This window comes from Emys orbicularis, chromosome 9 (assembly GCF_028017835.1).
Source record: "Emys orbicularis isolate rEmyOrb1 chromosome 9, rEmyOrb1.hap1, whole genome shotgun sequence".
Taxonomy (NCBI): Eukaryota; Metazoa; Chordata; order Testudines; family Emydidae; genus Emys; species Emys orbicularis.
The window spans coordinates 38,976,662-39,003,532 of record NC_088691.1 but is presented as its reverse complement, the minus strand read 5'-3'; the positions used below and the strand labels follow the sequence as shown (position 1 = coordinate 39,003,532).

At 42.6% G+C, this 26,871-nt stretch overlaps 1 protein-coding gene across 2 annotated transcripts in view; it reads left to right on the top strand.

Moving 5' to 3' along the window:
- PCDH19 (protocadherin 19) overlaps positions 1 to 26,871 on the top strand; it is a 117,561-nt gene that overhangs the window by 60,548 nt on the left and 30,142 nt on the right. The window contains exons 3-4 of one of the 2 annotated variants that reach the window (XM_065410928.1): positions 5,510 to 5,568; positions 11,482 to 11,651. In XM_065410928.1, coding sequence (XP_065267000.1) covers positions 5,510 to 5,568; positions 11,482 to 11,651 — 229 coding nt within the window. Of the gene's footprint in view, positions 1 to 5,509; positions 5,569 to 11,478; positions 11,652 to 26,871 lie in introns of both variants that reach the window. The other variant, XM_065410927.1, reaches the window with a different exon arrangement.

The window sequence follows — 26,871 nt, the reverse complement described above, 5'->3', positions numbered from 1 at the left end:
ATTCCCTTAGCTTCTTACACAAACACACAGTAGCTTTGGACATGTTCCGTATTCCTCCCACCGTTTCCCTTCTTCCCTTTCGTAATGGGACTGAACCACACACACAGCTGGCACATTAAAGGAATTTAGGCAGGTGGGTGTAGAAGGTCATATGCTGATGATTGGGCATTGCAGCTGGGTTGAGGAGGTGGGAGGAGGCCAGCTGAGTAGCTCCAGATTTGCTTGAGCCAGCCCTGCATCTGACAGCATAAGATGATTTAATGCACTCCCATCAGAACAGTGATTGCTTTAAAGCTGCCTCTGATTCCTCCTGTCCTCCATCGCTCAGCTCCTGTCATAGCTTGTTTACAAACTACACCATTCTTTATAACAAATACATTCTTGATTCCCCCGCCCTCCAAGCCCTCAACAAGTTTGTGGAAGACAATACAACAGAGATCTCTGTGGATGGTCAGATCGCTCCTCCAGAGGTGGAAGCATCAGGATTGATGGATAAACACTGTGTCAGAAATCTTATGCAATGTAAATCTTCTCTGTGTGTTTTAAAAATACATGTGTGTGTTTCCTACAGAGACACTAAGCACTTTAACAATCAAAATCATATTGCAAGAACAAGGATGCAAGAACTGCGGGGACTGGTAGTTTGTGCAGTAAATCTCCTGCGCGACTCTACAGTAGTAATTACTATGTGAAAGTAATAACTGAGCTGTGTTGAGCAGTAGGCCAACTCCCCCAGCTTTCAGAGGATAGCATGTTTCTCACAGGGAGGCTCCTGTTTGTTAAATTAGATATTGTGTTGTATTTCAGAAAAGGTCACATTTAACCAATGCTGCTTCTGCTTTATTATCTTGGTACAACAGTGTAACCTCCACTGGCACATGATTTGGTTTCCTATCCAGTCCTGCTTCAGCTGCTTGATTTTGTGCATCCTGCCAGTACGATTATGTTGGCAGCAGGCTCTGCGCTCCTTTATTTATTGCAACATTAAAGATGCATACATTTATTTTTACTGTGTTCATAATTGCCATAAGAGCAGGAAATTGTATTCCAAAGTAGCACTTACAAAGAGGATGGAGGGGAAGGGTTGATGCTACAACTGAACATCCCAAATTTTGAGGAAATTTGGACCTGGGTGGGTTCTTTGTGACTCAAGCTGTTTTTCCCTTTTATTCCAGGCTAGTTTTATTATTAATATGTGTATTATGGTAGTGCCTAGAGGCTCTAACCAGGATCAGGGAGAATAGGAAAGGGTGAGGCCCATGTATCTCCTGTAGGGAGATGCAAATTGAGAGCAAAATGTGGCTCTTTCAGGGGTGCTGTCTGCCTGCTAGTGTCCGCCCATGTCTCCCTAAGCTGACTGTGTCACAGAGCTCTCTTGGTAATGTCTAGTGCTGTCTGTATCATTGATATGCTGCCATGTGTGTAGTGCGTACTGCAGCGAAGGAGCATTGAGCAATGTCAGAGCCTGGCCATATGGCACCATAGGAATATGGGGGGTGAGAGGAGGGGAGATAAAGGAAAAGTCCGTGCTACTGGGTCCCAGGTGCTCCTAAAAGGTGGTGGTGTTTTGTTCTGTTTAGTGGAGTTAGGAAGGATAAAGAGGGGGAAAGAGATGCATGGCTGGAGCAAAGAGACTCAAAACTGTTCAATGTACCCATCGCCCATGTCTGAATAATGACTCCAGGATGTGCTAATACTTGATTATTAACAGAATCATAGAGTTACAAAGCAGGAATAACTATCAGGCCCTGCTGCCCATCCCCTGTCCTGGCCAGTCCACACTGATCCCTATGGTATATTCTGTAGTGCTTTGCCCGCCTGTGTTTTGAACAACTCAAGCGATGCAGCTTCCATCACTTCCCTTGGGAGACTATTCCACAGCCTAATCGACTGTGACACTGAACCTTTCTTTCTTTCTAAACAAGTTCTGGTTATTCAATACCTGTTCCTATGAAAACAAGGGACAGTGGGATTTTTAATACATGTTTAAACTATGTTGTTTTACGTGCAGACTTTGTTGGGGGGAGGGGTTTGCTTGCAAACAGCATAATTACAAACATTGATTTTTGTCCCCCTCTCCTGTCCCATCCCAGTTTTAAGCATACCCCTCATTGTTTGCTTCTGTAATAGTAATAAAACTCAGATATGTCCTCATACTGGTGTTTAACAAAAAGATTTAAAATAGGGCTGTCAAGTGATTAAAAAAATTAATCGTGATTAATCATGCAATTAATCGCACTGTTCAACAACAATAGAATAACATTTAAATATTTTTGGATGTTTTCTACATTTTCAAATATATTGATTTCAATTACAATACAGAATACAAAGTGTACCATGCTCACTTTATATTTATTTTGAATTACAAGAACTTGCACTGTAAAAAAACAAAAGAAATAGTATTTTTCAGTTCACCTAATACAAGTACTGTCATGCAATCTTTTTATCATGAAAGTTGAACTTACAAATGTAGAATTATGTAAAAAAAAAAAACTGCATTCAAAAATAAAACAATGTAAAATTTTAGAGCCTGCAAGTCCACTCAGTCCTACTTCTTGTTCAGCCAATCACTCAGACAAACAAGTTTGTTTACATTTGCAGGAGATAATGCTGCCCTCTTCTTGTTTACAGTGTCACCTGAAAGTGAGAACAGGCATTCGCATGGCACTGTTGTAGCCGACATCGCAAGTTACTTACGTGCTAGATGCGCTAAAGATTCACATGTCCCTTCATGCTTCAACCACCATTCCAGAAAACATGCATCCATGCTGATGACAGGTTCTGCTCGATAACAATCCAAAGCAGAGCGGACCGACGCATGTTCATTTTCATTATCTGAGTCAGATGCCACCAGGAGAAGGTTGATTTTTTTTTTTTGGTGGTTCGGGTTCTGTAGTTTCTGCATTGGAGTGTTGCTCTTTTAAGACTTCTGAAAACAAGCTCCACACCTTGTGCCTCTCAGATTTTGGAAGGCACTTCAGATGCTTAAACCTTGGGTTGAGTGCTGTAGCTATCTTTCGAAATCTCACATTGTTACCTTTGCATTTTGTAAAATCTGCAGTGAAAGTGTTCTTAAAATGAACAACATGTGCTGGGTCGTCATTCGAGACTGCTATAACAGGAAATATATGGCAGAATGTGAGTAAAACAGAAAAGGGGGACATACAATTCTGCCCCAAGGAGTTCAGTCACAAATTTAATTCTTATTTTTTTTAATGAGCGTCATCAGCATGGAAGCATGTCCTCTGGAATGGTGGCCGAAGCATGAAGGGGCATACGAATGTTTACCAAATCTGGCATGTAAATACCTTGTAATGCTGGCCATAGGTGCTGACTTCGTGGGTGCTCCGGGGTTGGAGCACCCACGGGGAAAAATTGGTGGATGCTCTGCACCCACCGGCAGCTCCCCGCCCCCCGTCACAGCTCACCTCCGCTTCCGCCTCTTCCTCTGAGCGCGCCTTCCCCGCTTCTCCTCCCAGCGCTTGGGAAGGAGGGGGGAGGAGTGGGAACGTGGCACGCTCAGGGGAGGAGGCGGGGCAGGGGCGGGGATTTGGGGAAGGAGTCCAATGGGGCAGGGAGGGGGCAGATTTGGGGCGGGGACTTTGGGGAAGGGGTTGGAATGGGGGTGGGGCCAGGGGCGGGGGGCGTGAACACCCACTGGCGCCTGGAGAAATTGGCGCCTATGATGCTGGCTACAACAGTGCCATGCGAACGCCTGTTCTCACTTTCAGGTGAGATTGTAAACAAGAAGAGGGCAGCATTATCTCCTGCAAATGTAAACAAACTTGTTTGTCTGAGTGATTGGCTGAACAAGAAGTAGGACTGCGTGGACTTGTAGGCTCTAAAATTTTACATTGTTTTATTTTTGAATGCAGTTATGTAACAAAAAAAAATCTAAATTTGTAAGTTGCACTTTCACAACAAAGAGATTGCACTACAGTACAAGTACTGTATTAGGTGAATTGAAAAATATTATTCCTTTTGTTTATTTTTACAGTGCAAATGTTTGTAAGCAAAAATAATATACACTTTGATTTGAATTACAACACAGAATACAATATATATGAAAATGTAGAAAAACATCCAAAATATTTAATAAATTTCAATTGGTATTCTATTATTTAACAGTGCAATTATAACAGCGATTAATCGCGATTAATTTTCTTTAGTTAATCGCGTGAGTTAACTGCGATTAATTGACAGCCCTAATTAAAATAAAGCGCCCACTTTAAATTCTCCAGCAGGGGATTACCTTGCTGGTATTTACATATCTATGCAATAAATTTTTTAACATGTTAATTATACACTAATAAGAAAAATACCTTTTGAACTTTCTGCCAAATTGCCACACGCAGAACTGGATCCATCAGGGAATTAAAAGCAATTAGTTTTGTAACAGAGTGTGGTCACATTGTTTCTTCTCTGCAAATTGTTCTGTGGTCACCAGTCAGCCTTTTTCTGTCAAATGTTTATATAAAGACTGGCAGGGCTTGGAGACTTCAGCTGTCTAAAAAAAAAAAAAAAATGTAGAACATTTAAGGTATTCATTTTGCATCAGATCTATTTCTTGCTCTCTAAGGGACAAATTCAACCTTCACACACATGAATACAGCTCTCACTGAAGTCAATAGGAATTTTGCCAGGGTAAGGCCAGAGGGTTCTATCATGCAGCTGTACTACATGTGGAACTCCCACTCTGTTTACCTCACGCATTCCTAGAAATAGTTTTGATGCTGTATAAACTCCTAACAGCTCCCTCTCTGAGGTGGGTCAGTATCATTATCCCCATTTTACAGATGAGGCATGGAAATGGGAAGGTCAACATTTACAAAAATGTCCATTAATTTTGTGTGCTTCTATTTTGGGGGGCTCAGATTGATTCTCTGAAGGCAGTGGTGCTGAGCCACTTGCAGCTCCAATTGACTTCACTTGTAGTTGGGGTACTCAGCATCTCTGAAAATCAGACATCCTACGCTGGGCCACTCAGAAATTGAGGTATCCCAAATTAGAGGCCGCTTTCATAAAGTTGGGCCTAACTAGCTTGTTCCAGGCCACATAGCAAGTCAGTGTTAGAGCCAGAACTAGAACCCAGCTCTCCCAATTCCGTAGCCAGTTCCTAGCTCACTAGATTACACTGTCTCTCTAGTTTTGAATATACCCATCCCAGGAGCATCTGGGTGCCATTAAAGAAATTGGGAATGCCTCATGCAGGCTCATATTTTGAGTAAGGACTGGGTCCAAAGGGGATTGCCCATGTAGATCTGAAGGCAGACATTGTCCCAATTAAAATGTCCCATTCTACACTCCCAATATAGGTTATATGCCCAGTGGGCATTATGGGAATTTTACCTGAGTAAGGATAAGCAGGCCTGGGCCCAGAGTGTGTCTTTAGGTGCAGGATTTACCAGGTAATTGCCTTTGTCCTTAATACAATGAACCTTGCAAACCTGAGGTTCCAGTTAGGTGAATCACATTTATAACTATCTTTCTTTTCTTTTCCTCCTTTCAGACTGAAAACTACTCTTTTGATTCCAACTATGTGAACAGCAGAGCCCATTTAATAAAGAGGTATGTGGGTTTGCTTGAAAATGTTTCGGTTTGCATAGCCAAATCCAGATTGTTTAGCACTCTTTTCTGCCCTATTATATGCCTCTTGATGTTTTGTATGCAAAATGTTTCTGGAATAATCATTTGATTTTTTTAAAACAGTATTTACTTCCTATTAAATCCCATTGCTTGTGGTTTTTAATAAAGGGAAATCTTTTTTGTTATGTTTGCCTCCTCACTGGGAACTAGCAATGACTTAGGCAAAATGCTGTTACCCTGACAACTTTAAAATTCATAGACTTTATTCCATTTGAAAGCACAGGAATAAAATGATAGATCTGGATGGTGAGAGCTCCCTGACATGTAAGGAGGCAAAAGAAACTTATTTGGGGCCAGGTAATTGGGTTTTGATATTTGTTCACTGTTTTAGTTTGAATAAGCAAAATATAATTTTGATGGGATTTTTTCCCATTAGTACTAAATCATCAGCCCATTTTCATCCCAGCAGTTACCCCTTGGGTGAATTTGGCCCACTAGGTAAAATTCTGCTCTAAATTATATCCTAGGTCTTCATCAATAGGAGAAGAAATGAGCCCAGTAGTTAGCTAACATTTCCGTTACACCACCTTAATCGCATTGACTTCAACTGGGTTGTATCTTAACTAACCGAGAGATTAATTTAGTTTGGGGGGGGGGGAAGTCTTAAAAACTTTCAGTTCCCCCATTCCACTTCCCAGTCAGTAGAAGACCCTGACACAGCAAAATGGCTTCTAATCAGGAAGCCACAATTCAGTGCAGGAAATCTGTATCCCCTATAAGTCATGGAGCTCTGCTCTGGGAGGGTTTACTGCACTCCAGTTTGCAGAGTGGGACTAGACAGGCCAGGAGAGGTGGAGGAACAGAACTATTCATCCATCACCTCTCTCCCCCACTCAGGATTCCCTCCCATCCCCGACTCTGGGTCTGGGAGGCAACTCCTGGACCAAATTCTGCACAGTTTTATCTGTGAAGTTTTATTCATGAAGAAGTGGAGTAGCAAAGGTGTAACAGAGCACAGCTGGGCCCTGAACTGTTTAAATCTTCTTCCAATAGTAGAGAAAATCCAATTACTTTACTGGCTAAAATCCCATGTATTTACATCTTAAAAATATAACAAGGGGAATTACAAGTGCATTGTCTGAGCAACTTCAGTTCAGCCAGTGAAGGGCAGGTATATTTGTTTGCATTGTTCATGATGTTTAACAATGATAATGTGACTGCTGGAGAGAAATGGGCTGCCTGCAACATATCACTCCTCACAATATAGTCAGGATTCATTCTTCTGAAAAACAAATCTATTAATCTTTTCTTTTTTACACCTAACATAAAAGCAAGCAGCATTCCTGACTCCCACAGCAAGGTTTACTCCAAGCCTGTATTGTTCTGGGATTCCTGCAACTGCTGATACTCAGAAACCTGCCTTTCCTTTAGAAAAGTGGCAGTGGTGGAAACATGTTGTCTGTGACTGTGTTGCATTATGGCCTGTCTCACTGCAGGAAAGACAAATGCATTGTCATGCAGATTGCTTGCACATTCTGAATGGCAACTCTATGTGCAGTGTCCCCCCCCACCTTTACTTGTCTTGCACTTGAAGTCTAATGAATGTCATAAATGTGAGGCAGACATTTGAGAATTGAAATGTCATCCATTAAACACTGGAATAATTTTCATTCAGCAAAATCTTTGTTTTTGTGGAAATGTTGTAGTTGCTCTACCTTTGCTATGTGAATCTCCCAAAATCTGTCAGTTTAATTAATCTCTTTAAACCTTTTTTTATTTGTCTCTCTCTCACACACACGCGCACACACACACAAATTAATTCTGGATTTAAAGGACTTTCTTAATTTAAAATTCTCTGATGTTGCCTGGAATCAGTCAGTGGCTTCAACATGGACATCTTTATTTAAAAGGTAGTGTTTGAAGGTTTATCAATTTAAATGTATTTTCACAGTTCCCCCCCCTCTGTGGTTCTGCAGAGCACGAAATGGTAGGTGGTCCACTCGGTTTCCGTGGAGACACAAAGTGGCTTTGCAAAGTGATGAAAATGTCTATTTCTTCAATGCTTTGAGGCACAGGCCGCTCCCAAGACTAAATGATTTTAGTCAAAGCCGGCTAGCTGGAGAGATTGGGCCAGATCCTCAGTTGGTGGAAAGTGGTCCAGTGAAATCAATGCTTATTTACACTTGCTGAGGATATGACCTGTTTGTCCTTTTTTGGTAAAAGCAATGTTGAAAGACATTGTGAAAGAGAGCTCCTGGGTAGTTAGCCCTGACACTGAGATTTGAATTGCCTGCCTAGATAGATTGTAAGCTATTTGGGGCAGGGACTTTCACTTACTCTGTTTGTACAGTGCCTAAGCGCAATGGGTTCATCTTGGTTCACCTCTAGGCGTTCCTGTACTACAAAAAGAAGCAATTAAATTAAATGGAGAGGGACAATCTCCGCCTCATCTTGGTCAAAGTACTGTCAGCACTGGAGTAGGAGGAGCAGTGCTTAATTTGTGCCAGGGCTGAGCCCTGACACCTCTAGGTTTGGCAGTTCATAGCTCCAGCACCTCTGGGCTTGCCGTGTCAGTTATGAAAGTAAAAAATTGCTTGAGCCCTGGCACCTCTTTCATTACAAATTAAGCACTGGGGAGGAGAGGGCTTAAATGAGCCCTCCCTTCCTTGTTATCCACCTGCTCGTTTAGATTTTGCTGCTTCTGTTCCTTCTCAGGCATTCTCCTTTACAGACCTTCTTTTCTAGAGTGCCTCTGTCTCTTTGTGAATGGGCAGCCTGTATATTTCACCAACTTCTCCTCAGCAGTAACCAATTGATTTTACAATGCTGTGGTGTCAACTTGTCCTCTTTGCTGCCCTGGGGGTTCTCCATGAGCTAGCTACATTTCAAAATGGACTGTCTGATTTTAGCCTGACGTCTTAAAGCTTTATCTTGTACACCAGTTTGCATGGCTGCCAAGAGTTTCTAGGATTTGTTGCTTCCCATTTTGCATCCATCCTCAAGCCAGAGAAGAGAATTTCCCAGCCCTCCTCTTTGGGCTCTGAGCATCTACCGTAAGATCTTCGCCCTCAGCTGTTGTTGGGCGCTCTCTATGATATGGGCTTGCTCTTGCAACATTTTTTCTAATCAGTGCTCTGCTGCTGTCTCTCTCCATAGCACATGGAAGGCAGCGAAGCACCATTTATAAGGGGCGCTAAAGGAGTAGACCTGAAAGTGAAATAAAATGGAGCTTTCAAGCAGATGCTGTTTCCAGCTTGCAATATAACAAGTCTATGGGCACTGTCAAGTGGGGGCAGCTTTAGTTTAGGTAGTTGAGAGCTCACCATCATAAGTACATGGCCATGACTAGTGATTCTGGATGCCCGACTTGAGATACCTTAAAGCAGGGGTCGGCAACCTTTCAGAAGTGGTGTGCCGAGTCTTCATTTATTCACTCTGATTTAAGGTTTCGCGCACCAGTAATTCATGTTAATGTTTTTAGAAGGTCTCTTTCTATAAGTCTATAATATATAATTAAACTATTGTTGTATGTAAAGTAAATAAGGTTTTAAAAATGTTTAAGAAGCTTCATTTAAAACTAAATTAAAATGCAGAGCCCCCCGGCCAGGACCCTGGCAGTGTGAGTGCCACTGAAAATCAGCTCGCGTGCCGCCTTCGGCACGTGTGCCATAGGTTGCCTACCCCTGCCTTAAAGAGTCTGATTTTCAGAAAGTGCTGAGCACGTGCCTTTGGAAAATCAGGTCCCTTTGAATTGTCAAAAACAGAGGCACCCAAAATCACTAGTCACTCTTGAAAATCTAAGCCACAGGGGAACCTGCTCAAACCAGTAATATCTTTACCTGTAAAACTAAACTTTGTTACATCAGTCACTGTATAAGGTTAGACTTATACAGAACACCAAATGCAGATGATGTTTTCCCCCCAAGCCTTGCTCTGTATAGGATTTCCTGCAGGAGCTCCCTGTCTCTGTCTTTGATTCCCTGAGAGTCGCACCCACCTCTTCGTATACATTGGTAGCATTAATAAGCTGCTCCTGCCACAACGACCAGAATTTACTCTGCAGTTTTATGCTAGGTTCTAACTCTTGCTAATCTGAGATGTCAAGAGCAAAGTCCAGCATCCATATATGAGACTAGATCCTGCCATGCTCAGGCCCTGGTCCTGTGAGGACTGGCCTCCAAGCAAAACTCCCCAATACTGGAGAAAGGTGTTGAGCAGGGCGGCCAGAAGCTTTCACTGTGGTGCCTCTTAAGATAAGCTCTGTGGGGCAGGGACTGTCTCTTTGTTCAGTGTTTGTGCAGTGCCTCGCACAATGAGGTCCTGGCTGTGACTGGGGCTCTTAGGTGCTTCTACAATACAAATAAACAATAACAGTGATAAAAATTGAAATAAAACAAGCCAGTTTCCTCAAAAGAAGTCTGAGGCCTTTTAAAGTCACATGGACCCTGGGAATTATACTCATCTGCTTCTTCTGGCTCTTGGTTACCTGGTCTCTGCCCAATAAAAGGCTCTCCCTGGCCTGTGTTCTATAGTCACTCTCTTCCAGGTGTCAGTGGAGTTGGCCCCAGCCTCATAAAGCCCAGGTGGCAGAATGTCCTGAACATCTTCATGTCCTAATGCTGATGGTAGTCAGGGTGTGCTGCTCTGCTGGTACATTCTCTACATTCAGGTCAATGCACCTTACCCAACACCTCATGCAGTTCTTGCCATGACCTGTTAAAGGTAATCTCAGAAGTGTGTACTGTGCATTGCTTTTTCTTTTGCTACTGGGCTTGTTACCACCGTAAGAACTGACATATCAGATCAAACCAAGGGTCCATCCTGTTCCAGTACCTTGTCTCTAATAGTGGCCTGAGCCAGCTGCTTCAGAAGGTGCAAGAAACCTCATAATGGACAATATATGGAATAGCCTTCTTCACAGGGATTTTTTTCCCCCCCAAATACCAGGCTGCAACAGAAGTTGGTTTATGCCCTGAAGGGGTTAACCTTATAAGCGGTTATCCTAGCTAATGTAATTTTGAATGTTCTTTTTTATATAAATGTCTAATCCTTTTTAGAATCCTGCTAAGCTTTTGACCTCAGTAATATATTGTTGCATTGAGTTCCACAGGATAGTTTTGCAGAGTATAAAAAGAATAACTCTGAAAACCAATGTAAGCTGGATTTTCTGTTTTGCAGGATGAATGGATATGGCGAGACAGTGCTACCTCTGTAGGGCTCCTTTTTCAGCAATACATTAGTCGTTGTCCTGACTGCCATTTTCTTTGTACCTTATGTACTCAGCAGCACAGCCAGGAAGTTCTTCCAGCCTGTACCTGGCACATTCAGCAATAGTTTGTCTGTATTCACAGGAGACCTTCATTTCTTTTCTGTTAGAATGGTTCAGAGCTGTATGTGACATGCCAAGTTGAATAGGTTGAACTGCTGTTATACTTTGTCTCTTCCTATTCTTCTCAGGTATAAGGTGATCCTCTGTTCCTGATCTTGCCTCCAGTCTGCTTCAGCTGTGCGCCGCTTCAACTTTTCGTCTCTTTGGCTTATTCCACAATGAGCAGCAGCACTTTGCTTGTGTGATAAATGAGCAAGATCTTTCTGTAATTCTCACAAACCTGTAGGCAGTTCCTGTTTCAGACTTGCAAGCTAGTTCTAGTTGCCTACTGGAACGTGCATAAAGATCAATGAATAGAATTGTTAGTGTGTCATACTGGGAACACTCTTTTGTGGTTCTGAATTGTGACTACCTATGAAAGAGATTTCCTCCCCCCCCCCCCCCCCCCGATAATACAGCCAGTATAAGTCTTGCTTCAGGGTTATGACATCATCCTGGCTAAGAGAGACTTTATCTGATCAGACTTGACATGACAGTAAATCATTGTTCTTTCTTTAACCCAGCAGTTCAACTTTCAAGGACTTAGAGGGGAATAGTCTCAAGGATAGTGGGCATGAGGAGAGTGACCAGACTGACAGTGAACATGATGTCCAACGGGGCCTGTACTGTGATACTGCCGTCAACGATGTGCTGAACACCAGTGTTACTTCCATGGGGTCTCAGATGCCTGAACAAGGTAGGTTGTGTCAGTTCAAAATAATGTATGTTAAGAGGGAGATCTATGGAGCTTTCTGATTGTAGTAACATTAGATAGCTGGACGCTGATGGCTAGAATATATTCTTGCATGGGTGTGCAATAAGGATGCTTAGCACTTACTGCATATACTGCTTTTCATCTTCCGAGTGCTGTATAGATATAAATTAATCTTCACTACCCCTGTCAAGTAAGTAAACAATGAGGATTATCCTCCATTTCACAGATGGGGAAACTGAGACCCCCCTGAGTTTTTATGTGAAAGCTATTCAAGTGGCAGAGTTAGAATTAGAGCAGGAGTTACTTGTTTCTGGTCAGGTGCTTGCTGCACTAGACCTCACTTTCTTAATCAAAGATCACATGCCCTATTTTTGACACGCTGTAGCAGGATTTCAGGAGATCATGAGCAGACATTATTCACACAACATTTCGAAAAGGTCGGCTGAGCATATATACACATTATTCACACATTCCACAGGAGATTAGCTCAGTCAAGTGGGCGAGGTATTTGTGTCTTCCCCTCCACCCCATTAAACTGCAGTTTCACCTATTACACATACCCATATGCAGAGTTGGAAAATCAAGCTATGATCTAAACCCAAATGAGTGTTAGCTGGAGGAAAATAGAAGAGTTCAGCTGAGCCCATTCCTTCATATGTACTTGGGCATGAATGTCGCTTTTAATGTCTTACTGATGCAAACATCCTCTGCAAACATCCTGTCATTTTCAATTAAGATGTATGAATGCAGTTTGGTGCTCAAGCTCAGGGAAGCCTTAGGGATGCTTGGATATCTCTTGAGAGAGGCTGTAGCTGAGGCTCAACTGGAAGCCCCACTGCTAAAAGACTTAAGGATGTGAAAACAAAGTGTTGTGATTATGAACTGGGCTTCAGCTGTTGAATTCGATTCATGGTAAACATCATTAAAAGCCTTTGTTTTGATGTAGTAAAAGAGTCAAACGGGGAGAGTTCTCACCATCCGTGTCGTAAAACATTTCCACTAAAAGAAACAATGATCACTACGGTAATTCCTGAGGGATGCTGTTAAATGGCCATAGTTAACCCTGGAAAACTGTGCAAGTTGGAGTACATAGAGGTCACCTACCAATTCTATACTGTCAGCCACATTAACTGGAGAGCAGTGACATCTACAATGATAATGTATTTTCCAGACAACCATACTGTGGCTAAAGATGAAAAAATTAAACATTTATATAACTATACAGTGGCAATTTAATTCTCCAAGGACTAGCACTGTGTCAGAGAATGCAGGCTGATAGGTATCATTTATTATTCTTCTATTACAAAGAAATGCTTTTTCATTTCGATCAGGAAAAGGTTTCCTAAGATGCTCCTTGCAGTAAGAGACGGCTCTGGGAGTGAAAATGCTCATAATTGATTCCTGTCCTGTTGGAATGGTCTGAACAACATCTGTTAATTTTTTTTGTCACTTTTTTTTAGCAAAAAACAATCTTGGTGGAGTGCCGGATAGGATTTGACAGAGATTACATTTCTGACAAGGTTGTGCACTGCCTGCAGTGTGCATGAGATAACAATGAGAATGAATTGAGAGGAATGGGCTGGAGTCAGACCTGGTCAGTAAAGAGACACTAGTAATAAATTTGGTTCAATATATTGGAACCAAATCTTCCAGTATGAACTGCTGGTGAAGACAATTAGGTGGGAGAGATCCAAAAGCACATATTGGAGTCAGGTGCCTGACTCCCATTGACCTTTAATGGGAATTGGGTGCTTATCACACACTGTGCATTTGCAGAGCTCCCTTGTGGTTATTTCTTTGAGGGAAACTCAGTTAGTTGCAACTTCCGACTCTTGTTCATTAATATTTGTCACATATGGGAGTATCCTCATATTTATGCCATGCCAGGATTATTCACTGTGCCCTGATTCTGTAAATCACTTAAACACATCTTAACTTTAAGCACGTTAATAGTCCCATTGACTTCAGTGGGGCTACTCACATAGTTGGAGCTAAGCAGGGCCTAAGGGCTTGTCTACACTTAAAATGCACAGCTGCACTGCTGTAGTGCTTCAGTCTAGACCAGGGGTCTCAAACTCAAATGACCACAAGGGCCACATGAGGGTTAGTTCATTGGCCCGAGGGCCGCATCACTGACACAAGTATCAGGGGGTAGCCGTGTTAGTCTGTATCTACAAAAACAACAAGGAGTTAAGGTGCCACCAGACTCCTTTTTATCACTGACACACACACCCCTCGCTGCCCCCGGCCCTCCCCCACTCCACCCCTTCCCTGCCCCCAGAGGGTGCATGAGGGGTGTGGCGGGGGCTCAGGGCAGGGAGTTGAGGTGCAGCAGGGGATTGGGGTGCAGGCAGGGGGCTCAGGGTGCCGAAGGGGTGTGGAATGCAGCAGGTGGCTCAGGGCAGGGGGTTGGGGTATGGGGTACAGCAAGGGGCTCAGGGCAGGGAGTTGGGATGCAGGAGGGGTGTGGGATGTGGCAGGGGGCTAAGGGCAGGGAGTTGGGGTGCAGCAGGGGGTTGGGGTTCAGGCAGGGGCTCAGGGCAGGGGATTGGGGTGCAGAAGGAGTGTGGGGTGCAGCAGGGGGCTCAGGGCAGGGGGTTGGGGTGTGGGGTGCAGGAAGGATTTGGGCTCCGGAGTGGCAGCGGTGCACACCGGGTCCAGGGCCAGGGCAGGCTGCCGGCCCCGGCCCGGGAAGTAGCTGGAACCATGTCCCTGCGGCCCCTGGGGGAGGGGGATGCAGGGCTACGCACGCTTCTTGCCGCTCCTCCGGGTACCTCCCCCGAAACTCCCATTGGCCGCGCCCAGCCAATGGGAACTGCGGGGGGGGGGGGGGGCGTGCCTGGAAGCCAGGGCAACACACAGACGGAGCCCTCTGCTTCTCCCTCCTCCCCCCCCCCCGGCCGCAGGGACGTGATGCCAGCCGGCATGGGGCTCGAGGGTGGGCAATCCTGCGGGTGTAGTTTGCCAACCTCTGGCCTGGAGGTAGGCCGGGGGGAGCGCGGGTGGGTCGCTCGGCGGGCCGCAGGAAATAGCCCTGCGGGCCGCATGTTTGAGACCCCTGGTCTAGACCAGGGGTAGGCAACTTATGGCACGCGTGCCAAAGGCGGCACGCGAGCTGATTTAGGGGCACTCACACTGCATGGGTCCTGGCCACCGGTCCGGGGGGCTCTGCATTTTAATTTAATTTTAAATGAAGCTTCTTAAACATTTTAAAAACCGTATTTACTTTACATACAACAATAGTTTAGTTATATATTATAGACTTATAGAAAGAGACCTTCTAAAAGGTTAAAATATATTACTGGCACGCGAAACCTTAAGTTAGAGTGAATAAATGAAGATTCGGCACACCACTTCTGAAAGGTTGCCGACCCTTGGTCTAGACACTACTTACGCTAATGGGTGGGATTCTCCCTTTGGTGTAGATAATCCACCTCCCCAAAAGGCAGTAGAATTCTTCCATTGACCTTGTGCTGTTTACACAGGGACCTAGGCCAGTTTAACTATGCTGTTCAGGGGTGTGGATTTTTCACATCCCTGAGAGATATAGTTATTCCAACCTAATTTTCTAGTGTAGACCAGGCCTAAGTGCTTTACTGGGTTGAGGTCTGTCCTGCCCTCCCAAAACCTGTGGCTCGATATTGCCATCTAGCTGGGTTTGACTGAACACTCTCATGTGAGCAGGGGTTTTTAAATGGGAGGGAGGAAGCCCTCTTCTCTGAACCCTGTGATAGAGCAGCGGAAGACCTAGCTATGCGCTCTAAGCCAGTGCTTCTCAAGCTATCTGATGTGGGGGACCGGCAATTTTTTTCCCCAATGTGCCAGGGACCGGTGCCATATCCTATTTGACGCTCTTATGAGGAAACTCGCCGCGGACCGGCAGCCGATGGCTAGCGGACTGGCACCGGTCCGCGGACCACCACTTTGAGAAGCACTGCTCTAAGCCATATGCATTTACGTGGTTACAGCCTGCATCAAAATTTTGATCTGGATACTACATGACTGAAGTATCCCTACACATCCTGCTCATTCTGGTGTCTGGGATGCTGCTTCTCTACATCCTTTTCTGCTGATGGCATTTCACATATACTTAGAGAACTAACATGCTGAGGGAGGGCTGTATTTGGATCTGGTGTAAGAGCGGTACAGCTCCATTGGAGTCACTACTTACCTCAGGTCTGACTTTGGTCCTGAATCCCTACTAACATTGTTGTAGTGGCTATTTTTAGAAGTGGGAGTACTCTAGACCAAGCATAGGACATCATTAGTAGTATTTATGTTGATATTATGCTAGCATTCCTGGGCTTGTGGAGCTGCAGGCTGCTTCCACCGTCATCTGCGTGTCTCAGAACATGGTTGGGCAAGTATTGTGGCTACTCTAACTTTCTCCTGACGCCTGTCTCCTCTGGCATTCACAGCTTCCAAAAACTAGGCACCTGTGTGCGTGTGTTGCTGCTTCCAATTATAAAAAGGTGGGTACACACTGTATAGTAACACATACCTGAGGCCCCATCTACTTTGCAGCTAAATGGACCTAAGTTCTGTTGCAAGGCCCCTGGATTCTGTGACTTGCTGGTGCAGCATGCTGGAAATTTTGCGGTGGCTTTGTTTGGGGATCTGAATCAACTATGAAAATGAATAACAGAACCAGTCAGTGTTCCTTGTGTTACTGATTTTGATATTCTCTTCCATTTATTCTATGTTCTCTCCTTGGTATCAGTTTTCAGTGTGCCACAGAGTTTTGTATTGACAACACGACTGCTTCAGAGGAGATCATAAGGGGAAAGTTGGAGGCTTTGGCAGCTGGGTGGGGAATAATTGGGCTTTTGGCTGCTGATGAGACACATGGTCCATCTGGGAAGGTACCACTCAACATGAGTGTGGGTGGCAGAATCTGGCTCACTGTTACATGCCTACAGACACAATTTTGGCGCAGTTTTGAGAGTTCTCTACGTTTCCAGTAATAACACTGAAAGATCAAAAATCTGAATCGGATACACTGGTTTTAGAGTACTGTGACTCCCTTCACTACAATGGAATAACTTGTGATTTGCATGTGGTTAAATTAAATCAGAATCAGGCCCCAAGTATCTGGAATATAAACCCAGTCATCAGTTTAGTGGGAACTCTCCTGAACCAGTAAACAATTCAGGATTGGTGATCTAGACAAGAAGCTAAGTTTTACATAAGTGTTCTAGAGCTATAAGCAGTCTGCCTTACTATTTCCATTTCTGGCAGCTGCGCAAACAATTCCTCTTCATCAGGCAGGGAATATGACTCTAGTGGCCTAGCTAAACATGGATGGAGAAACCAAATACTAGGTGATCAAGGAGTCCGTTCTCTTGGTCAAAAGGGCTTTGGAACATGTCCTGGCCTAGGGCAGGCTGGGGTGGCCAAACCGGACAGTCTCTACGGTTTTTTATTTAAAAAAACAACAGGGGGGAAAAAGTTAACTAAGAAACCACACAAACTTTCACATACATCACTAAGGAATTTTCCTTTGCAGGTGACCTTTAACAGATGGAAAAATCACCAGTATGTTCCAATCTGGAGGTCTATTTCCTGCACATACAGGAAAATGGGCTCAATTATCTACAAGCTCTAACTTCTATGACCTTGGATTGATGGTTTGGCTATTGCAACAAAGCCTGTTGCCAACTCTGCCCACATATCTATTCAGGGGATACCATCATAGGACCTAATCACATCAGCCACCTGCACATCTACCAATGTGATGTATGCCATCATGTGCCAGCAATGCTGCTCTGCCATGTACATTGGCCAAACCGGACAGTCTCTACGTAAAAGAACAAATGGACACAAATCAGACATCAAGAATTATAACGTTCAAAAACTAGTTGGAGAACACTTCAATCTCCCTGGCCATTCAATTACAGACCTAAAAGTCGCAATATTACAACAAAAAAACCTTCAAAAACAGACTCCAATGAGAGACTGCTGAATTGGAATTAATTTGCAAATTGGACACCATTAAATTAGGCTTGAATAAAGACTGGGAGTGGATGGGCCATTACACAAAGTAAAACTATTTCCCCAGGCTTATTCTCCCCCCCCCCCAGTTCCTCATATCTCCTTGTCAATTGCTGGAAATGGGCCATTTTCATTACCACTACAAACAGTTCTTTTTCTCTCCTGCTGATAGAAGCTCACCTTAACTGATCACTCTCCTCATAGTTTCAGAGTAGCAGCCGTGTTAGTCTGTATCCGCAAAAAGAACAGGAGTACTTGTGGCACCTTAGAGACTAACAAATTTATTAGAGCATAAGCTTTCGTGGGCTACAACCCACTTCTTCGGATGCATATAGAGTGAAACATATATTGAGGAGATATATATACACACCCATACAGAGAGCATGAACAGGTGGGAGTTGTCTTACCAACTCTGAGAGGCCAATTAAGTAAGAGGAAAAAAAACTTTTGAAGTGATAATCAAGATGGCTCAGTACAGACAGTTTGATAAGAAGCAAGTGTGAAAATACTTACAAGGGGAGATAGATTCAATGTTTGTAATGGCTCAGCCATTCCCAGTCTTTATTTAATCCTGTGTTGATTGTGTCTAGTTTGCATATCAATTCCAGCTCAGCAGTCTCTCGTTGGAGTCTGTTTTTGAAGTTTTTCTGTTTTAAGATAGCCACCCGCAGGTCTGTCAAAGAATGGCCAGACAGGTTAAAGTGTTCTCCCACTGGTTTTTGAGTATTATGATTCCTGATGTCAGATTTGTGTCCATTAATTCTTTTGCGTAGAGACTGTCCGGTTTGGCCAATGTACATGGCAGAGGGGCATTGCTGGCACATGATGGCATATATCACATTGGTAGATGTGCAGGTGAACGAGCCCCTGATGGTATGGCTGATGTGATTAGGCCCTATGATGATGTCACTTGAATAGATATGTGGACAGAGTTGGCATCGGGCTTTGTTACAAGGATAGGTTCCTGGGTCAGTGTTTTTGTTCAGTGATGTGTGGTTGCTGGTGAGTATTTGCTTTAGGTTGGGGGGTTGTCTGTAAGCGAGGACAGGTCTGTCTCCCAAGATCTGTGAGAGTAAAGGATCATCTTTCAGGATAGGTTGTAGATCTCTGATGATGCGCTGGAGAGGTTTTAGTTGGGGGCTGAAGGTGACAGCTAGTGGTGTTCTGTTATTTTCTTTGTTGGCCCTGTCTTGTAGGAGGTTACTTCTGGGTACTCGTCTGGCTCTGTCAATCTGTTTTTTCACTTCAGCAGGTGGGTATTGTAGTTTTAAGAATGCTTGATAGAGATCTTGTAGGTGCTTGTCTCTATCTGAGGGATTGGAGCACTCCTTATAGTGTGTATAGTAACACCCATTGTTTCATGTTCTCTATCTATCTATCTATCTATCTATCTATCTATCTATCTATCTATCTATCTATCTATCTATCTATCTATCTATCTATCTATCTATCTATCTACTGTATTTTCCACTACATGCATCCGATGAAGTGGCCTGTAGCCCACGAAAGCTTATGCTCAAATAAATTTGTTAGTCTCTAAGGTGCCACAAGTACTCCTGTTCTTTTTGCGGAACACCTGTTGGCACTCTTAGCAGTCAGAAGGCATGGGCTGATTGGCCATTCTGGGTGGGGAAGGGCTTTGCATCCCTGTGCTGGTAGGGAGCTGACCTCCATGCTGGTTGTGAATATGTTAGCATGATTGGGTGTATTGGGTAAGGACACAGGATCCACACTAAATCATGTAGGTGCCCCATAGTGAAGTATCACCTCTCAAATGGCAGATCCTAAGGTCAAGGGTAGCAGCATGTGGTCAGAAATAATATCCTGAGCTCTGTTGCTTAGCGTATTTTAGAAGTCGGAAGCATGCCCGGTCCCTCTTTACCTCATGATCTTAATTATTGATTATAAATTCATCCTTTGAAAAGATTGCTTTAATTGCTGTAATCTGCACCCAATTTGGAGTTCATTACCACACTGAATTGTTTTCCTTTTCCTCCTAATTGATACCAAATGGAACATACAGGAACACACACACTAACATTTCTTTTCCTTTCTCGACTGAATTTACCTACTGCAATTTAATCATTTGTTTATTTCTGGAGATGCAGGGCTTTGCAATGAGTTTACTCAACATATTTATTTATCAATTCTTTAATCAATTGAACTTTTACATAGGTTTGTTTGGGAAAACAAGGTTTTGAAGAAACTGATTCTTTTTACACCTAACTGCTGTTGCAGCTTTGGTATAACAATGTGGTGTAGAATGCCTAATTCACCATTGCATCACTCCAGTTTTATTCCAGGGTATTGGCGCAAACCTCTAATGAAGATGCATATCAGCTACATTGATGTTTCAACTCAGTATATGAATCATTGCTGGAAATCACAATTTCCACTGGTGGTGTAAACTTCTAATAGAGGTTTACTTTGTGTGGAAATTGTGAATCATATACTGAGTTTGAAATACCAGTAGCTACTGGTGCAAAAAGCCCAGCAGAGAAAGGCCTCAGTCAAACAATGGCAGGTTACAACGCTAGTGGCAGAATGTTCTTTTTTATTTTATTTTATTTTTATTTTGAAACTTCTTAACGTGCATTCCTCCCAGCCTCTCAGCAAAGCGGGAAATTCTTGGTGTGGAATATTTTCTGACATTGCAAGGCAGTGTGGTGCTCTGTTCCATAAATGGTAGCATGGACCAGATGTTCATAGAGTAATTGAAAATTCCATTTTATCAGAATAGCATTTGCTGTCAAAAAGTTTTATCATTACTTCAACAAAGAGGTTGATTAGATCCCTAAGGACCTGAATTAGCATCTTTGAGGCTAGATATACTGTTTTGCAATTCATGTAGTTATTTCTCCCTTGGTTTTGCTCATTCAGAGTCTTTTTTTTTTTTTAATGCCTTCGTCCTCTTGCAAACATATTAGTTGCAAAAGTTTAGTGCACTCTCTCTCTCTTTTTTTCTCTCTCTCTCGGTGTGTGTGTGTGTGTATAGATATATAGAGAAATATTTAGATCTTTTCAGTTACTTTTTCTCACCTTGTTTTGAGCCAGAAGCATACATGTATTTTAAAAACGTAAGCCATAGAAACACTTGCTTATCTAGAAACAAAAGTGTAACTGACTACTTCAAATATTTATTTATTAGCTGCAACAGAGACTTTAAACTTATCTGAATTCCCATTTGTGATCAATATTTTTAACATCTGTTGTAAGAAACAGTGTCTTGCGCAAAGAAGCAATGATTCATTGTTTATAATAAAAATAGAATCTGAGGGGAAAAATATTAGAATAATCACACACAAATCATAAAAAGTTTGTGGTAGAAATAACTATAGCAATAATAGAAAAGCTTTAAAAATCAAGGTGAAGGGGTTTTGATAAACTGCTTTGTGTCACTTGTGTATCTTCAGAGAATTGATTCTAAAAGCACCACTTTTTATTTTACTAGTAACAAATCAGCAGCAAAGATTGGCAGAAAATATCCTCTTTAAGGGCCTGATCCTGCAGACATGCGTGCGTGGGTAGTTAATTGGGTCTGATTTTCATTTACGCTGGGAGCGTCAAGGGATCTTTGAGTGGAAATGAATTACATTTTTATTCCCAATTTAAGGCCCCCTTACAATGCTCTGGCAGTGGAAAAGGGGCCTTAGTGTAGATAACTCACATGCATAAGTGTTTGCAGGATTAGATCCTATTCTGTTCTATACAGGGTCTTACACTGTGCTCATTTCCATAGATATCTCAGAGCACCTTCCAGTAGTGCATTAAGCAATTTGATTAACATTTATAATTGGAAATATATATATATAGCTGACATAACTTGTTGATTTTGGTCCATGTTTCAAACAGACATTTTATACCAGGGAGTCCTTTTTGTACTGCAACACGCCAGTTAATGTAGTCTGTTTTTGTACCCGTATGAAGATTTGAGTGATATAGTCTAGGACAGGGGTCGGCAACGTTTGGCACACGGCTCGCCAGGGTAAGCACCCTGGCGGGCAGGGTCGGTTTGTTTACCTGCCATATCCACTGGTTCGGCCGATCGCGGCTCCCACTGTCCGCGGTTCGCCGCTCCAGGCCAATGGGGGCAGCAGGAAGCGGCGCGGGCCGAGGGATGTGCTGGTCACCGCTTCCCACCGCATGCCAAAGGTTGCTGACCCCTGGTCTAGGACTTTGGATGTAGAGGCACTGCTGCATTTAAAAACCAAAAAAAACCCCAAAACTGTTTAAAAAAAACTACTATCTATATTCATATATGCTCTGTAAGAAATGAAATCTAAGACTCCTGGTTCAGTGACAGTATATTCCTTAAGATGGATAACAGCTGGAAGATCTCTTTACCATGCAGTATCAATTATTATAGTGGTTCTGATTTATGTATTATTACCTTGATCATTTAGTAAAAGAGATTAAATACAAGTTCAATGGTATAGCTATAGGTTTCAGAGTAGCAGCCGTGTTAGTCTGTACCCTCAAAAATAACAGGAGTACTTGTGGCACCTTAGAGACTAACAAATCTGTCATTATGCAAGGCACTGCATTTAGCCGTATGGAGTGGAAATTTGTTAGTCTCTAAGGTGCCACAAGTACTCCTGTTATTTTTGGGTATAGCTATAGTGCATTCTGGCTAGCTTGGAAGGGGGCAGTCCAGCTTGTGAATGAATTATGAAACCCAGGAAGAAGGGATTGTGGAACGTGGTCACACTGAGTTTTAGAATAAGAAGGGGAGTTGGTTGTTGGTTTTGCACCTTTTAAATGATAGCCTATTGAGTATCCAAAAGTACAATGTTAGTGAAAGCCTTCAGCATGCCTCACTGGAGTAATGCTGAAAGGGGCTAGCGTGTGTTGTGAATGGCTGATGTGACGAGGCTATTTTTGTACTTAGTGGAAAATTGTGTGTACGTTTCTCCCAACTGCCTACTCTCCTTTTGTGAAAAAGACTAATGTTGCTTCCACATCCTGCAGGCTTCAGATACAGGGAGTCAAACTGGAAACTCAGATTGTTAAAGGACTGCAACTCGCTTGATAATCTGAAAAGCTAGAGCTGGGCAGCAGGGTCAGGTCACACCCAGTTGTTGGACTGTAAAGTATTTAACTTCTGCTGCAACAGGCCAGGGTGGCAGTCATTTGGGGTGGCATTCATTTAATGTGCCAGTGATCTGTGCATGAGATGCATGGGGCAGTATCTGAGGTTTACCAGCAGTTGATCTCAAAGGTAGTGGAGGAATTAGTAGACACTAGAGAATCCTGAGGGCAGTAGAGTTGTTTGCAGGCATTAATGGATCCTCTGTGTTACTTCTTTCTTAGCTTTGTAGATTCAGTAGCTTTTAAATTTCCACATGTACAGTTCGATTAAACCTGCACTGGAACATGGTGTGAGGTGAAGAAAAGGAGATACTGAAATATCTATAGAAAAACAAATCAGATTTTAAAGCAACAGAGTAAACAATAAACAGGTTTGTATCCCCCTTTCTTTGCATAACAAGTCATATCTTATATCCTGGGCTTTCTGGAAGGCTTTCCTCAGTTTTCAACCTTATCGTATTAAAGATCACTCTTGGAATATCTCTTTCACTAAAATTAATCAATCCAAGGTCATAGAAGTTAGATCTTGTAGATAATTGAGCCCATTTTCCTGTATGTGCAGGAAATAGTCCTCCAGATTGGAACATACTGGTGATTTTTCCATCTGTTAAAGGTCACCTGCAAAGGAAAATTCCTTAGTGATGTATGTGAAAGTTTGTGTGGTTTCTTAGTTAACTTTTTCCCCCCTGTTGTTTTTTTAAATAAAAGTGTAGGTCTTGTCCAACTTATTTTTTAGAATGATTCTCTGGAGAGCTCTGAATTGGAGAGAGAAAGGGAGCAAAATTTAAATGAGAGGGGTAGTGATTTTTATTCAAATGGTTTAAACCCATTAGTTTTATGTTTGTTTTTGTTAATATCTATTTAACTCAAGTTCCTAGTACACAGTTTGAAGAAAAGATCTCTTTGTTACAGTCCAGTTAACCTTTTCTCTGGGTCCTCCAAGTCATCCTTTTGCAAAAATCATGAAGATAAGACTTGGTATTTCTGATATTTCTAAGATAAACAAACAACTCGTGGCTTCGTTCTCCATCATAAACAAGCCAAATAGTGCACATACCCATTTTTTTCCCCTTTAACCTCTAAAGAAAATATTAACTCATTCAATCTATCACAACAATGAAGTGTGATAATGGTTAAAGCAATCTGTTTCATATTTAGCAGTAGGGTAGGTGTATGAATAAAAACTAACCTTCTGCTAACACAGCAAGTGAGCACTTCCTGATCTTAGACTGTAATCAATCTACATAACTAATGAGTTTGAAAACAGACTGAACTGCTGGGGCTGGCACCAGGAAACTTGCATTACAAACCAACCATCTCTTATTAACCTTTTGTGTTTCCTTCATGACACTAATTAGAACCAAATAAAAACTACCACGTGTGGATCGCTATGTTAAAATACAATTTTCAAAGGAAATATGATCAACTCCAGAGCTCCCAATTGCCAGGCCTTTCCCTTTAATTATGATTGAGGATGGCTGTGCTGCTGTTTAACGGAGGCTCATATGATTAATGCTGTAATGTTACTGTAATTAAAATGGGAGAGAAAAAATGTCATTGGAACCTGTATAATTTACAGATGTCTCTACATTCCAGTGGTGCGGCAGCACAAAGTGTTGCATTTGAGGGATTGTAAAATTTATTCTAATTAAAATTGCCAGATTGACTAAACAACAGGTGACTTACGGAACCCGGGTGGCATGCTCTTTGGGTGAGAAATCACTCTGAAATCAGTGAACTTTACAAAGCTGTTTGTTATGCTACTAAATAAGAAAATGTGTACTTACCATGGCAACCTGCATCAATTTTGCTGCTGCAGTAAAATACAGGGCCCTTTATTAAAGGAATAGTCACTATAGATGGTGGAACTGAGCTGCAGCCTCTCCTGATTTTCAGTACATGATATCACAGTGCTGGTAGTTAAAGACCAGAGTTCTGTTCACAAACCAGTCACTATCAAGTTAAACCACTTTCTGGCTTATATAATATTGCACTGTGGTGGGGTGAAACTCCATCATGGGCTGGAAAAGGGTTAAGAGTCTATTAATTATGGCATAGGTGCAATAGATGTACCTAATTAATTGCTACTCAGGCAGAGGGGTTGGAGTGGGAGGGATCAGGTGATAACTTAATGGACACTTGGGCCCTATAAAAGGAGAGAGAGTTCATTTTGAAGGGAGGAACCACAGGGAGCAGCAAGACACTGTGAAGTGGCCTGAGCCAGCAGCTGCAAGAGAGCAGAGACCTCAGAGAGGCTCATTCTGAGGGGCCAGTGCTCAAGGCCGGAGCTGGGGGAGAAGATTCTGGAGTAGCTGAAGGAGGAGCTCAGAGAAGGGTAGATTTGTTGAGAGACTCTCATTACTAGTTTGAGCTATTAGATGCCTCTCCGCAGGAGTACTGAATTATGTGCAGAGGTAGATGACCTGCAGGTGGTGCTATGGATGCAGATTCTTGCAGCATCACGTCTTGAAGCATGATGGTGAGTGTGCCCCATAACATGTACCCACAAAGTCTGCTGATAATGTTGATACAACTCTGTACAGACATCTCGATATGAGAATAACATCACTTTCTGCAGTGTTCCATCTGTGAGTTACATCACACTCCACTGAGGAGCACCGAATGTTCTCTTGGTCATATATATAGAAAACTTTGTCACCTTCGCTATGGGTCTGTGTAGAGATCAGGCCATAGATATTTAATACAAATAAGTATCTTTATGTGCTCAGTTGTGGGAGAATGCCCCACATCACCCTTACCCTGGATCAGGTCTCCAAAGACTTATGGCTTTGACCAAAAACACTTTCAGCTGTCAGCCACCATAGTCCCGTAATCACAAGAGCTAACATACTGTCCACACTGACAATAGAAAGTTGGATGCCCAATAGCTAAATGCTGTCTGATCACAACAGCCATCAGCAGTTGAAGTGACGCCATGGCCAGTAACAGCCTTTCATTCCATTAAACAAGGCTTTATTTTTGTCATGGTCACTTGGGTGTAAATCAGATGTTTGGTTTTATTCCCCATGGCAAAATTGGTACAGTAAGCAAGTGTAGCAGAGAAAAGTCATGGACTCGGCCTTGTTCAGGGTTCTTTAAAGTAAAATATTTCCAATATAAACAAAGTTGTAGAGAAGAACAAATGCACCTTCATTGGATAAACCAACAAGAATCTGCAATATTCTGAAATAATATATGTCAAAAATGTTGCAATTACAATGGGGTTACTGCTGAAGTGAACTGTACCCCTGAGCTTGTTCTTAAACTTAGAGCCCTGCATGGATACAAAATTTGTATCAACATCCGCTGTGCAAAAATGATCCGCGGATATAAAGTGGGTATCTGTGGATTTGCAGGGCTCTACTTAAGCTGTTTTACTAAATGATCTATGTAACAATATAAACATCAGAACTGCTGTAATTGACACTACACAGTAAAGAGAGCGTCCAGCTTTTATCCATCTTAAAGGATATGCTGCCACTCAAGTGGGAGTCTTAGATTTATTTCTTATACAGCATATATGAATATAAGACAGATGATTTTAAACAGGCCACAGAATTATGAAAAACTTGTGAAGCCCTTAGTCACTGGGTATTCAGGCAAATCTCTCATTGAATTCAGTGGGAGAAGTTTACTTGAGTAAGGGCTCCAGGATCTGGAGTTCTTAAGTCAGTGGATGAGACACTGTCTGGGAATCAGAAGATCTGGATTCTATTTGTGATTGTCACTGATTTGCTGTGTCACACTGGGCAAATCATTTCACTGCTCAGTGCCTCTGTTTCCGTTCCCACCATTTGTCTGTTTAGATTATGAATAGGGACTCTCTCTCATTAGATATTGGTACAGTGGGTAGCATAAGGGGCCCCTGATTTTGGGTTAGGGCTTGGAAGGCCATATTACGAATAAGTGCAATAGGACGTGGTAATTTCTGTACCTTTTCCTCCTTCTAAGCCCAAGCATCTCCCTGTTGTTATTTTTAGGGGGAATAGCCTCTGTGCATTTTTCCTTACCTGTTTTTTACCTTCTGCCTTTATACAGTAGCAGTTGTGGCTTGCAGAATGACTGAATTGCTTAACTAGCTTCTTAAGATAATGCCATGTTTTGGTGTCTCAGCCTCAGCTAT